At 38.9% G+C, this 14,983-nt stretch overlaps 2 protein-coding genes across 2 annotated transcripts; one reads left to right on the plus strand and one right to left on the minus strand.

The window, feature by feature from the left end:
* Positions 1 to 1,018: 1,018 nt before the first annotated feature.
* On the plus strand, positions 1,019 to 3,118 carry LOC149819469 (uncharacterized). The gene is made up of 4 exons (XM_089983951.1): positions 1,019 to 1,315; positions 1,912 to 2,249; positions 2,385 to 2,464; positions 2,571 to 3,118. Exons 1-4 carry the CDS (start codon positions 1,189 to 1,191, stop codon positions 2,848 to 2,850), a joined length of 825 nt encoding a protein of 274 aa, XP_089840077.1. The 5' UTR covers positions 1,019 to 1,188; the 3' UTR covers positions 2,851 to 3,118.
* Positions 3,119 to 4,973: 1,855 nt separating this feature from the next.
* On the minus strand, positions 4,974 to 12,773 carry LOC149819470 (actin-related protein 2/3 complex subunit 5A-like). The gene is made up of 4 exons (XM_089983952.1): positions 12,648 to 12,773; positions 12,426 to 12,498; positions 11,404 to 11,504; positions 4,974 to 5,310 (listed from the first exon to the last, which is right to left on the minus strand). Exons 1-4 carry the CDS (start codon positions 12,722 to 12,724, stop codon positions 5,175 to 5,177), a joined length of 387 nt encoding a protein of 128 aa, XP_089840078.1. The 5' UTR covers positions 12,725 to 12,773; the 3' UTR covers positions 4,974 to 5,174.
* Positions 12,774 to 14,983: the final 2,210 nt, after the last annotated feature.

Below are 14,983 nucleotides of genomic sequence, written 5' to 3' on the forward strand. Positions count from 1 at the left end.
GGGCAGGCACGACCCACGTGAGGTGGGCAGGTTTTCCTCCGTGTAAAACGGCCAGACCCACGTGACCGCCACTCCCCCCTGTCGGACACCAACCCATGGCCCACCCCCCCTAGCGTTGTGCATGTTCCCCTGCGGGTCCCACCAGCCCCCCAAACCCCCTAATCAATGCCCTTCTTTAAAAAAATCTTAAGTTAACCACATCATCGAGCCGGCTCACGCCGAGCCAACTTTGGATCCACCGCCTTATAGAGTCGGTTCCTCGTGCACCGATTCGGATTGTTTTAGTCGGGTTCAACGCTGTTGAATGGATTTTCAAAACGATTAAGAGAATCGGTCGATTCGGATTCCGAAAGCAGATCGAGCTGAATCAGCCATTTTTTCTGGGTCCACTACCATTACTAAAGAAGAATGGGGGATGAGGTGGGACAGGGCAAGGTGGGGATCGAGGATGGGGTAGGGCAGGAGAAAGCGTAAGTTCATTTCTGCTTTCATCCCTGCATGGGCTTTGATTTTAACCTCCATCTCAGTTTCATGTCCAAACGGGGCAAGGTAGAGCAGGGTCCCCATTTCCTCCCGGTCCACAGACATCCCTAGTAGCTTGCTTAATTGTCATTCTTTGCAAGTTAAAACATTCACTCCAGATTTACCATCTATGAAGAGTCTCATTAAGTGGCCTCTTTTTTTAGGTAGGTTTCTTATTATTAAAAAAACATTTTTTTGTTAGGTGTCCAAATTTTTCTTCAAATTTTTTCAAGAAAAGAAAAACAAATTTTTTTTTTTTTTGAGAATTTTCTTTTCTAGTTTTTTTACATGTCTAGATTTGGATCTCACCGAACCACCCGTTACAAAATAAAAGGAGTCGTGGGGCGAGCCGAGCCGAGCCGGATGGAGCCGAGAGCCGAATGAGGTTTTGAGGGAGTAGAGCGACTGGTTAACCATGGTTAAGTTGACCAGAGCACGCACGCATCCCTCAAGATTGCGTGCCTATAAATACCTGAGGCCCCTCATCATCATCACCGCAACTCAATCTGAGAAAAGCGAAGCCAGAGAGAGAAGGAAGAAGAAGAAGAAGAAACCAGAGGATTCCATCTGCTCGTTTCTTCTGAAACCCTAGAAATCTACAGAGAAAGGCGGTAAACTACTCTTCAGTGGTTTCTGAAACGCCATTCGGGAGAAGATCTAGCGGAGATGGAGGAGGAGGTAGGGTTGGATCTGAGCTTGTTTTCGGGAGTCCGCCACGCGTTGCAGTTGAAGCTCTCGACCGAGGCTTCGTCTTCGCCCGGCCTTCGTCTTCAGAACGCGGACCTCTCCTCGGGTACGGCGATCGGAAAACCCTAATCCTTTCTTTTCAGTTTCCTCGCTCTTTGCTTTTGCATCGATCCCCAAACTGGGGCGTTTTCCTCGGTGTATCTTTTCTCATGATCTGGGACGGTTCTTTTTACCGATTTTGGTTTTTTTTTTCTCGTGTACTTTTTCCCCTTTTCGGAGTTTCTTGATCTGTGATCATGGAAAAGACGGGGCTGTGTGTGACTGGAGAATCAGATCTCGGATCCGAGTAATATTCCGTATACAAGACGGAGAATCGGATCGGAGATGTTGGTTTCAATTATCAGGGATTTTTCCCGCCAAGGAATTCTGGCTATGAGAAGTTGAGAACCTTCTTTTTTCGGGAGATCTCTGGAAAATATCGGCAAATATGAACTATAAAAAGTAAATAATACCTACAAATAATATCTAAATAATAAGAAGGAAAAATATAAAGTATTAAAATTCAATAGGTGGGCTTTACATGTAAATATCGGGTTGATCTTGCTATACTTTTGAAAATATGGTTTCTGAAAATAACGCGAGAAATATTTTCAATATTTGGGCGGTATTTTAAATTGACGGTGTGATATCATCATCATGCAGAGAGGAACTCCGAGACGTACACAGGGGAGAGGAGACCCTTACTCAGGAGGATCGATGTGAATCGTGTGCCTGCTTCGACAGAACGAGACGGCTTCGAGGAAGAAGAGGAGGAGGAGGAAGCCGTGGCGACGTCGCCCACGAGCACGGTGTCGAGCCTGAGCGGCACCAAGCGAGGAGGGGACAACGATCTCTTCCTGGAGGAAGAGAGGGCCTCCCCTAGAGGAGGAGGAAACGGGGCCAGCGATGAGGAGGACACCTCCAGGAAGAAGCTGAGGCTCACCAAGGACCAATCCGCCGTCTTGGAGGATAGCTTCAAGGAACAACCCACCCTCAATCCCGTATGTATCATCCCCACCCTTATTACCCCCTTCTTCCTTGATTAGCTTTCTTAGCAAAAGGGCTCTTCAGATCATAGTCTTCTTGATGACCATGATGGCTATTTCTTGTGATTCTGACATGGGTGGTGTTCACAGAAGCAAAAACTAGCGTTGGCCAAGCAGTTGAATCTCCGGCCTAGGCAGGTGGAAGTGTGGTTCCAAAACAGGAGAGCAAGGTATACCCCGCCCCCTCATTCTCTTATCTCTAACTTTATCAATCTCATGCATCAACCACTAACTTGATCAACCTGACTGAGACCACCTTCGATTGGATGAATGCAGAACCAAATTGAAGCAGACGGAAGTTGATTGTGAGTTTCTAAAGCGGTGTTGCGAGAATCTGACGGAGGAGAACCGGAGGCTGCAGAGAGAGTTACAGGAGCTCCGGGCGTTGAAGCTCTCCCCTCAATTCTACATGCCCATCCCGGCCACCACGCTCACCATGTGCCCTTCTTGTGAGAAGCTGGCAGCGATGGCCGCCACCAACAACCACTGCCGGATCGTGCCGCCCGCCATTAGCCCGATTCCTGTTCGCGGGTTCGACATGCCGGCTCGGTCATGACTCATGAACAGAGAGGACAGAGTTTGTTTCACCGGTGGAGCCTTCCTTTTTTATGGTTTTCCTGCCGATTGCTGTGTTTCTTCACCATTAGTGTGTATCTATGCGCATAAACTAACACGTCGGTCTAGTTTCTCTTCTTTTCTTTCTCTTGTTCTATGAAGAATCATAAGAGACTGTAATCGGATTCTTTTGTTATAACTGTAAAAAAAATGTTGTAGCTCTGTTTTTGGAATTATCAGAAGCAATCAATAGCTGCTTGTTTAAGAAATGATCCACAAATTATGTGAGTTTCTGTAAAACCATGAGCTTATCGATCATACTCAACATTGTTATGACATCATTCGAGTACATAAAATGTGAATAACACATGGGGATCCTTTGTAGGGATGGCAGTGGATTGGGGGAACGGACCCCACCCCGCCCCGTCCCATTTGGATTGGGGATGGAGGTTAAAATCAAAACTGGTGCAGGGAGGCTGGGATGGACTTACACTTTCCCCCGCCCCTGTCTTGATCCTCGCCTTGCCCCGTCTCGTCCCAACTCTTCTTTAAGGATGTCCGTGGATTGAGGTGAAATGGGGCCCTGCCCTCCCTCGCTCTGTTTGGACTGGGAATGGAAGACATGAAACCGAGATTAAGGTGAGAATGGAGGTTAAAATCAAAACCCATGCAGGGGATGAAGGGCAAGATTTTGAGATGGGTTGGGAGTGGAGACCTTGTCCCCCACCCTGGTCCATTGCGATCCCTAATCCTTTAGACCATAGCTTAGCCATTGAGGTGACGACAGTCGAGATTGGTGCAAACAATTAATCAGGTTTTGGCCTCTATTCTTGCTTTAATCCTAAGTTGCTAGTTAGAAGTTCTTTCTTCATTTTATTTATAACCCAAAGAAACCTCACTCGACACAAAGACCTGGTCAAGCTGGCTCAGCCTACTATACCTACGGTTCTCGACGGCATAAAACTCTAAGGCTATGCCCCCCGCCGGCCCTTAGGATTTATGCTACGGCCTCCCGCTCCTTAGGGCTTATGCTGAGTCTTAGCTTGCACAGAGAGGAGATGCCTAAGAGAATCGAACGTTGACTACCCGTCTAGTGGCCAAGGTCCCACACCACTATGCCATCCCTTAGGGGCAGCTAGTTAGAAGTTATAGTTGTATCTATAGAAAAGACATAATTGATTTTCTTGTTTGCTTTGATGCTTACTCAATAATAATAAGACAGGAGGATGCGTGCACTTTGATTCAAGGGCGTCCTAAGTTTTGATTCCTCTTGTTAGGTCCTAAACAATGTTAACAAATCTCGTCCTCGAGAATATCTCTTGATATTTTGAAAGTTCTGGTTTTCTTGGGAAAATATCAGCATAGAAAAAATATGAAATACGTACACAAATATATAAATGTAAAAAACAAAACATAATTAAACAAATATTAACAAACTTGTTTTTATTAATTGCATTAAGGTTATGGTAAAAATCGCAACATTTTCAAAATAGGCAATAGTTGGGTATTATATTGATCATTGCAAATATCGTGAAAAAATCACGATATTTTCAAAATGTCGATGATATTTGTGCCATAGGTCATAGAACCCCCAGTCCTTGTCCATCTCCTCAAGTCCAGATTTGCGCCAGAAAGACCGTGTGATTTCATGGAATTGATGGGTCAGATCATCGTTTAATGCACAGCGATCACTCTATTCATGAACTCGCCATGATTCATACTTGGATAAGCCCATGGCGTGTAATTGTCCAATCACCAAGATTTGATGCTATGGACTTATCACCGACCTTATGAGATGCGGCCCCACAGTTGGCTGAATTATTGGTTTTTCAAGGTTGGTACAGTTGGCTGAATTATTGGTTTTTCAAGGTTGGTGAATAGTGATCCATTTGAGAGGCCTGTTCAGACAGAGACCACATACACTGTTTAGTGTTGTTAGCTCCTGTAACCTTCAATCAACTTCCCAAAGTGAAGAGGCCATGTCATGGAGCCCCCCATGTTGCAAGTTGGTATGGGTCAAGTCCCAAGCATCCCAACCACTTGATACAAAGCCTATGGGGTCTCCAAAATTTCTCCCTTTTTCCCATACAGCCCGTGAGTATCTTCCTCCACTCTCAAACTCCCTTGCTTTGTCAAGCTCATGTAGAAAGGTGATAATTTACTAGCATCAAAGTGGAAAAAAATACAGATCAATTTACTAGGATCACAGTGGGGGAAAATACAGATCTCTCTCTCTCTCTCTCTCTCTCTCTCTCTCTCTCTCTCTCTCCAAGCAGGGGATTGCACCCCTGGTGTGAGCCATCTCTCTTCCTCCTGGATGTACATTCAGACGGTATTTGTGGTGTCTGCAAGAGCACGTAGTATGCATCCTAAACCCGCCCTCTCAGTCAATCTTTCATGAATCCGGAGACATTGATCGCATGTAGGTCGGTCCCCAGTAGCCAAGCCCCTATATAGATACCTGCAAATCATGCCAATCACAGTAATGCAAAAGTTCGTTAGCTTGAGTCCAGAATCAAATGCAAGACAGTCAACTGATTCACCAAAAGATTGCTAGTGTCAAGAAAAATAACAAATTCTTCCACATGTTTCTTTCATTACAGGTATTTATCAATACACTGCCAATTAGTTGATGTGAATGAGTTTGGAACCAACGTATACAATTCATTATATTTTTGTACAAAACACAACGGATGTCAGTACTAAGGTAGCAACTATGGATGTTGCATGAAGCCATTTACTAATGTTAGTTTTGGATACAAAAGGGGATCGTGGACTTGATGGGAAACTAGTTTTCCAATCAACAAAAATCATAAATCTGGAATGTGAATGGCTCCGCAAAGAAATGGTTTGAGTTATAAAGCTTTTGTCTAATTTGCACAACTTTCTACAAGATGAACTTTTGGGTGCTGGCAACTTGGACATAATGCTCTGTTCTATCAATTGAAAAACATTATTATAAATGTTGATGAGAGAGCTTTGAAAGGCATCAGCCATCATCCCCTCAAGTTGACCACGAAATTGAAAGCAACAGGCTGTAGTCGATATGAAGGATCATCACCATATGGGCATACTCTTGACGCGGTTAACTAGTATCCTTGACTATGCTGCAGAAATATTTGGTACAAAAAGCATTGAAATATTGATCCAGGCAAACTTGACAGCAGTGTACTCAGGAAATATCGATGGAGGTCTTAAGGAGGTGGCGTTCCAAGTATGATCAATGTCAGAGACATTTAGCCATAAGAAAGAAATATTGTGCCTAGGTTCTTAGTGCATGAAAAGCAGATCAGAAGTTTAATTGCAAAGTGGTAACTCCGGCAATCATACCAGAACCCATGTCATTCAACCATACAATGTGGTCATCACCATTTTAAATTCATGAGTTTAGTTGACTTGAACAAACAGGTTGGACGCCATTTTTGCAGTCCCCTCCACTAAAGAAAAAAAATTAAATGACCTAGAAAAACATGAAAAAATTTAGAATAAAAGAAGCAGAAAAAGAGATCAACATGTTTTTCCCATAAGCATCCAAGCAGCAAAATCATCACACAAAAAAGAAGATACATACGGTCACAAAAAGAGATAAAACAAGGAGAAAAGTACAAAATACAAAAACCGAACAGATAGAGAACACGAGGAACACAAACAAAAAGCAAAAGGACATGACATGAAGGTGAATTATAGAATAGTTGCAAGTGTCAATTGTTTTCTTCTTTTTCAGTCTATCATGGTTTTAAATGATTCTTTCAAATGGTAAAACTACAAAGTACTGCAGTTATTGCAATAATATCAGAAGGAAATCACAGTAAGAAAAAAAGGTATCCTAACTGTATTTTAGCATATATAGAAAGTTTTAGCACATGCGGTTGGATAAAGTTTTTGAGTACATAAAAAAGAAATGAATCAAATGAATGGCAAATTTGAGTGACTTAGGAATACATTGTAAGTAGACTAGTTTTAATATGTTTAACATTTTAAATAAATAATATCCTTCAACGTTATGCAATATTGTCATTTATGTTACCACAAATTATGAACTTACAAGCTATGAATTTTAAGACTTAAATTTGCACCTTTTTCTCTGCTTACCTGTGTTCAGTTCAATTGTTTTCATAATTTTCACCATTTAGGGCAGGTTTGGAAGGAAGAAAAAATCTCACAGGAAAAGAAAATTTTGCTTATGAGAAGTTTTGACATGATAAGTCTTCCAAATGAATTTTTGTTCGTTTGTTTGTGTAGCATGAGAAAAAAAGGCTGAAAAAGTACGAGAAGAAAAACCAAGATTGGAAACTTTCTCTCTTGAATAAGAACAAAACAAAACAAATAAAATAGAACACCAACCAAAACAAAATCCAAAAAAAAACAAAGAGAGAGAGAGGGTATGCAAGAGAGAAAGGGAGAAAGAGAAAAAAACAATCGTAGCTAATTTCACAGCATTCCCAAACTACATGCTCATAAAAAAAGAAACCCAAGAATCTACAAACCACCATTAGGCAGACCCCTACCAGAATAAGAAGACTCCAACAAGCAGGATAAGTCCATTTCAAAAAGACTGGATTCGTTCTGAGTATAGGTATAACATGTGCTCTGACTATGTTCCAGGCACAATAGATTAGACGAAAATCAAAGGACTAATAACCCCAAGCTTGAATGGTATGGGCTCGGTTGTGTTTAGGAATGCAGGATTTGTTAAAATCAAGGTTGTAAGTATCATATTGTTACCCGTATCGGTCGGCCCCAAAGTAACACCATAGTGTATCATATCGTAAACGTATCATAAATTTTTAATATTTTTTTTTAAAAAATCCCAAAAGATAAAGAAAACTCAGAAAAAATAGCACAAATTTAAAAAAAAATCATATCACATGAAACAATGATGAATTACACAAAATACATCCATAAAATCACATATAAAGCATTTATGTCTCTATGAGCCACAAAAGACATCATCAAACATCAATTAGTATAGAATCATAGATAATATTGCATGCATATCTTAAAAGAACAATGCAAAATATTAAATATCTTGCAATTAAGAACATGTCACAAGACTCAAACTTTCATACTACATAAACAAAAATATTATGGCAATAGTAGCACTCGATTTTTAATCGGTTTTCACTCATTACTTGAGTGCCCCATTGTCATGTCGGATCATTTTATGCCATCTTTGTTGGAGTGTGGAAACTGATTTCCACCTTGATATAAATATTTAATTTCGCAAAAAAAATTTAGAGAGTAGCTTTGTAATTTTACTCATAATAAATATTTTTTTACTTGAACCCATTTTCTTGAGTGAAAATTGGTAAAAATGCACCTTTTTTACCTTAACTCACTTCTTTAGGTGAAAAAACAGTGGAAATGTAGTTCTAATAGCCTTTAGACAAATGCAGAAGTTGGCCCTCAAAAGGTATTTAAAACTCAAAAAGAAAATAACTTTCGGCCTTTTGAAAGTGCGTTGAAGGTGCATTGTACGATACAACATGATGATATGGGTGTGTATCATATCGCAAAACCCAAAAGTGAGGATATGTATCGTACCGTTTCGTACGATACGATACTTACAACACTTGTTAAAATAATAGCATACCTCCACCCACATTCAGACCACCATTCATAAAACAGAAAACCCACAATTGAAAATAGGGAAAATGAAGCAATAAGTCATTGGTGCTTCACCAAAAGAGCACTCACAATTGATGGGTGTCTGAGTTTCCAACAGAAACAGTAGAGGAGAGCAAGGATGCATGTTGATATCCACAATCAAGCAGACCCAGCAAAGATTTTCCTCCTATTTTCACTCTCTTTTGGAGTGAAACAAGAACAGAGGTGGGTTGACCAGACCCACGAGAGAGAGAGAGAGAGAGAGAGAGAGAGAGAGTTTTAGCTGGAAATGAAGGTAGAGGACGGTGTTGTAGTTGAGTCCCACCATAGGAAGAGAAATGAGGATTTTGCCCCAACCCTGAAAGTTTTTTATATGAAAAATTCATCCACCCTTCCTTCACCCCCCTAAGTGGAGGAATTTTTCTTATCAAAAGTTCTGATTTTTAGAAAATTTTCCTTTCAAAAATTTTTTCTTGTTTGGAACAGATAAAAAATTGTAATTTTTTCTTTCATACCTCCACGTTTCCTATTACTTCTCACTTCCAAATGTGCCCTTAAAATAGTTTGTAACTTTGTCATTTTTTTTGCTTCAACCTTTTTGTTCTATCTTCTTTTGTATATTTGTAATGCAGTACAATATTACAGATTTGTATCTTAGACCCTTCCGATACATGTTATGGTAATGCTTTTTACAACATTGGTTTCACCTGTGAACAAAATCACTATGCAATTACCTGCCATCACATATCCTACTATGTTCCAATTGACTGCCAATAATGATCACCCTCATTCAAGTTTGCAATGAAATAAGAAGCTATCAACATTCAACGATTCCATTGAACCATAAACCTGAAATAAAAATCTTGCTTCAATCAGGTGTGTAATTAAAATGGTACATAATCACATATTGAAACCTTTTTCCAGCTTTGACCTTTAGCCCAATTGATGCTAGAACTGAAGCTAGTAAAACTTTTTCGGACTTCAACAGTACCTGAACTGCCTAAATTGGCAAATATGAATACTTTTCTTTACTCCAGAGAAAGTAACCATGTTAACAGGAAATGATGACAATAAAAACTTCCACACTATCTATGTCACACAGACACTTTACTTAGAATGTGTGTCCGGAGTCGACATGAGAAAACAGTCGGACACCATGACAGTTCATGGACACAGTCAAGCCAGTGTTGGAGACAGTCAACACTCTCTCCTTAAATTCTTTTATGATCATGATTTATGTCAGAGTGACATGGCACTTAAGCTCAAATCACATGTTGATACCATAGGACACGGATTTAGACACATGACGCTTGATGACACATGCTGGACACAGTCAATAGTGCCTCTGACATAGTCAAAAAGCATCAGACATGTTCAACAATTGTATTTGACCATATTTGTCCTAAAATGAAAAAAAAGGCTCTCAATTTTGAATCTCTATTATCTAAATTTCCCTCCCATTGAAATATCTGCTACCTGACATCTGAAGACATATATGTGTGTGTACATACATGCAGTCATATCCCATGATTTTTGAGAAATGTTGTATCGTACCAAGCATATCCCATCGCGTCCCATACCCACGTCCATATCCATATCCATATGACAGCAGACCATAAATGGTAAGTGAAATTGGGTAAAAATGAAGTAAAAGGTAGATATTTTATTGGATACACTATTTTGATGTACACATCTAAATGGAAGTGCAACATATCAATGATCATGATAGTGCTATTCTCATCTTATTTCTACCCATAGAAATCTTCTCTTTCTTTTTCTCAGCCTATGACAAACTAGCAGGTAGTAGTTGATACACTGAATCAAGACAAGTTTTGTGGGGGATATAGAAACCACATAAAGGCTCTAATGACTTTAACTGACTATGGGTATGGCATGCCATAAAGGAAGACTCCACCAAGATTCCTCTTCCTCATTGGCACAGAAACTGCTAATCAACATAAACACATAACAATTTAGTGAGATTGTGTACATGAACGGTGTTTGCTTTAGAATGATCCAAACACCACTTACCACACCAACTCAAGGTTCTATATAGGGATGTAAACGGTTTGGATCCGGAACAAATAAATACATGGAGATTCGGATCGGAATCGGATCTGGAGCAGCCAAAAATTGCAAAACCTCCATCCTGGATCTGACCCATTTGCATCCCTAGTTCTGTAATATTTGGCCCCATACCCTAACCCCTACCCTATCCAACCAACTCGAAGATTAACATAAGATGCTCATCATCAACAGATTGCATAAAATAGAATTAAAAGAAAAAACGTAAAGTATGTTATGATGTGTCATCTGTTTATGGCCACCAGCACTATTTATATAGCAGCAATTTTAACAGATTGTTATCAGGAAAATTGTTCTCCAAATGTAAACCAAAACTTCCAGCTTGTAATAGGTCAAACATGTATTATCCCATTAGCTTCATGCATCAACAATTTATGGTTACCAACATTATCACCCTTTTTCTTTATTGTGAGAACCGGGATCGTTCTTAAACATTGAGTCGTTGACGTTTAAGCTTTTAATTTCCTTAAGGTAATAAAACGGTATTTTTTATAGCTTCAGTACAACTTATGCCAAAGTGAATGATGTACAATATACTCCAACCTATACAATATTTCAAAAGGGCTCTGACTGTTTCACTATGTAGTTTTGGCTGAAACAATTGACAGAAAAAACATTTTTCAACACAAGAGCCAATCTCATGATCAAATATGTCCCATTCTTCAATTATCATTATCATTATCATTATCAAACTAATCAAAAGTTTATAATAACACCTAGGTGATATTTTCCCACACTCTTACGAGAAATTTTCTAGTCAAGGAACTATTAACTCAGTTTCATGATCAACACTGGGAGCTCAGAATTCAGGAAAATAATCCCCACATCACACTCTTTAGAGGAAAAAACAGTAACCACTTACTTCATCAGGATGTCATAGTATTCTGCATCTAAAGAGGAGAACAATGCATCAACATCTTTGATGGCCATCATAGCACGATGCACCACTATCCAGTTTGCAGACTGCCAAACAGAACAAGAAATTTTCAAGCAAAAATCAGAGAAAAGGAAAACTAAAAACAGAAATCAAGCTAAGTTCAAAACATCTCCACTAAGAGAACCCATAAGTATCTACAAACGAAATGAGCTATTCAGGGTTGTCTAACAAACGTTAAGTGGACAATGAAAAAGGAGCTCAGTCTAAATATCGTTAAGCGGACAATCAAAAGAAGAGAAAGAGATTCAAGCACAACCAATTAATCATTCTAACTCAAAACATCATTTTAAGCTGACTATCCCCTATAGGGCTAAAAGAATGCACCCACCGATTAACCAATCTATCCCAAATTAAAACAGAAGAAACAAAAGACTGTATCAACCCAATCTGTAAAGTTTTCAATGGCCAAGATTTGTGAAAGATGAAGTTAAAATATAGCCACGATAGCCCACCACGTTTAAAGCACGAAGTTTATCATACACATCACAAGTTAGTGCCCCAAAATAAATCTTTCAAATGCGAAATTCTTTAGCACTATCTTCAACTACAACCCAACCCCAAATTCATAACACACTCCACTTATGCACTGAAACAGATATAAAGGTAAATTTCAGGCATCCAAACAGCATCTCGAATTAGATGCATTTGAATCCGGAAACCCCGCCATTCTAGCAAAAACGTTCCATTGAACCAAAACCAATTGTCGCCAAGGATCCCAATATGCCGAAAACCCAAATGAATCAGACCACGAAACGAAACCAAAGCAGAGAACTAAACTCCACACAAGTTCGACCAACCAACCCACCACTTATTTCGAAGAATTCGTTCAAGGGGACGTCTCCAACGATCGAAAAAAACAACAAAACCCTCACAAACGCTAAAAAAATTCAACACCCACAAATTACGTAAAAGGGAAATAGAAGGGGCACAAATGATCAAGGACCAACCTTGCATCTCTCGTCCATGGTTTTTGGTGGGGATCCTTCCAGAGCCGTTTTGAGTGCTTCCACAGGCTTCGATCTACGAAAATGAAGAAAAACAAAAAACGGCAGACTTCCGTTGACAATCAAAATCGGTTGAAAAGAATAACATGGGAGGGTTTTGAAGGGAACTATGAATCTCAATCAATAATAAAAGAAAATTTGAGAAAAACTGAAAAGGGTACTCACGATCTGAGTAAGCGTTCGATTTGGCGAGATTTATTTTCGATTCTCGTGATAATTGCTTCTGCGTTATCTGCTTCCATGAATTCTGGTTCTCTCTCTCTCTCTCTCCGACTCTGATTTTCTCTCTGACTTTCAAAAATGTTTTTATAGGAAGTTATTTATAAGTACGAAATAATATTTAAAATTATTAAATCGTCAGCAGCGTGTCACAATGCGTACGACTGTGTCACTCTGGACACACCTTCCAACTGGACTCTCTCTCTCTCCCCTAAGCACCTGACAAAGCAACAGTACAGTTGCCTGGTTGCCATTTGTTAGTTTTTCATGAACTTGGTCACCTAAAACATAAAAAATGCAATGATACCTTGCGTATTATCTGCTCAATCATGGTTATCTCATATATGCACGAGCTAATCTCTAAAACCTATGACCAAAAATGATCACTATTTACACATGTGGCATTGAAGGCAACAAGGGAGGGGATTGTGTTCTCCCCCAAAGATAAATTAGTGTGTTTCGGTGTCAACAAAGGAATATCTTGGACCCAAGATAATTCATATGTCAATGTTAATTACGGTGATTTATAATAAAATAACATATAAAAAAGATAGATATGTGTTTGACGAAAATATTCTCCAATAAGATAGATATGTGTTTAACGGAAATGTTCTTCCATAAATAGCTTTGCATATTCCCATGAATCTACGTTTTCACCTTGGTTTTTAGCTTATGTTACAACACATTGCCACATTCTCGTTCCTGCCTTGTGTTACAAAATATTTTCGGGTTTGTTCCTACCTCGTGAAGATAACTATAAAGCGATCGACTGGTTCGATCATTGGTGGGCGCCATAAAAGGATTTGTCAGCCATTTTTTTTACAGTCTTCTCTTCTTCTTCATTTTCGTTAGGCAGTATAAAAAAATAATGACGCACAAACATTCCAACAAGTGTCATTAAGGCGTCGTGAGTACATTTCCATGTCATCATGCTATTGTTGAAGAACGTATGTCATCATGAGTGTCATTAAGGCATTGTTTTGTTATTGCAGGTGGATGTTGGCTTTTCGACGATTGAAAAATTAAAAATATTTATAGGATGATGGGACCTATTGACAAGAATGCTTGGTTACAAATGCGAGAAAGGGCCTCTACCCCATCCGGTATCATCCATTCACTCAGTATATGCAATGTATCGCAAATCGTAGTTTTAGTAACATACTACCAATTTAGGAGATATTGTTTTGTTTGTTAATATCGATTTGTAAGCTATTATGTTGAATTGCCGTATCGAATTGTAATATATTATGCGATATGTATATCGATTTGTAAGATATTATGTGTTTTCTACTATCAAATTGTAAGATATTTATAGTATGATTTTAAAATGTGTGTGTGCAAAATTTATATTATTGCACGCTTGTGATGGCGATTTGCGTATTCAAATCGCTGCTCGTTTAGCGATTTCTATTGAAATTGCTTCACAGTGTTGTAGATATAATTAAATCGATGTTACATGAATCGCTATCGTCAACACACATATACGATAAATCATTTCTTTTATTGGCATGGTAAATAACAACTCGATGCATAGTATAAGCAAATAACAAATCGTTATTTCTTTTATACTGTGATTCATTCAATCGTTTCTTTGACTTGCTTAACTAATCGATATGTGTTATATGCATCTTGAATAAATCGTAGTAAACGTATACGCTGGCTAACACAAATTGATATCTTGATTATGATAGTGGTGAGTTTATCATCTGGTTGCAGTGAAGATGATGTATCTCAATCATTGAAAAGTTATGGAGAAGTGAACATCTATACTAATGGCGCACCTGAACAAGTGAACATGTGCACTAATGATGCACATGATAAGAAGGGTGCAGGCATTGAATTCACTCTTGACTTGAATGTTCAAGCAGAAGAAATGCAATTCGATAATGAGGTTGACGATCATGACAATATACTTGACTTTGTTCCCGTAGAAGGAATGCAGTTTAATAATGAGAAAGCTACATACAAATTTTATAATGATTATGCCTTCAAACTTGGTTTCAGTGTTAGAAGGTATTCTTGGTCAAAAAATGCACAGAGTGTCGTGGTGAGAAAAACATATATTTGTTCTAAGAAAGGTTGGAAGAAGTCAAGTAAAAATCCAACAAGAAGTAAGCTAGATTCAAGATGTGGTTGTCCAGCGAGAATGGTGTTAAGAAGACTTTCAAATGGAAAATATGTAATTCATACTTTAATCAGTGATCATAACCATAAATTAACAGCTTCGTTTATGACTCCTATATTAAAGTCATATCGTAAAGTAACTGAAGTGCATGTTGCAA

This window comes from Nuphar pumila, chromosome 13 (genome assembly GCF_984573655.1).
Source record: "Nuphar pumila chromosome 13, dmNupPumi1.hap1.1, whole genome shotgun sequence".
In the NCBI taxonomy this organism is placed as follows: domain Eukaryota; kingdom Viridiplantae; phylum Streptophyta; class Magnoliopsida; order Nymphaeales; family Nymphaeaceae; genus Nuphar; species Nuphar pumila.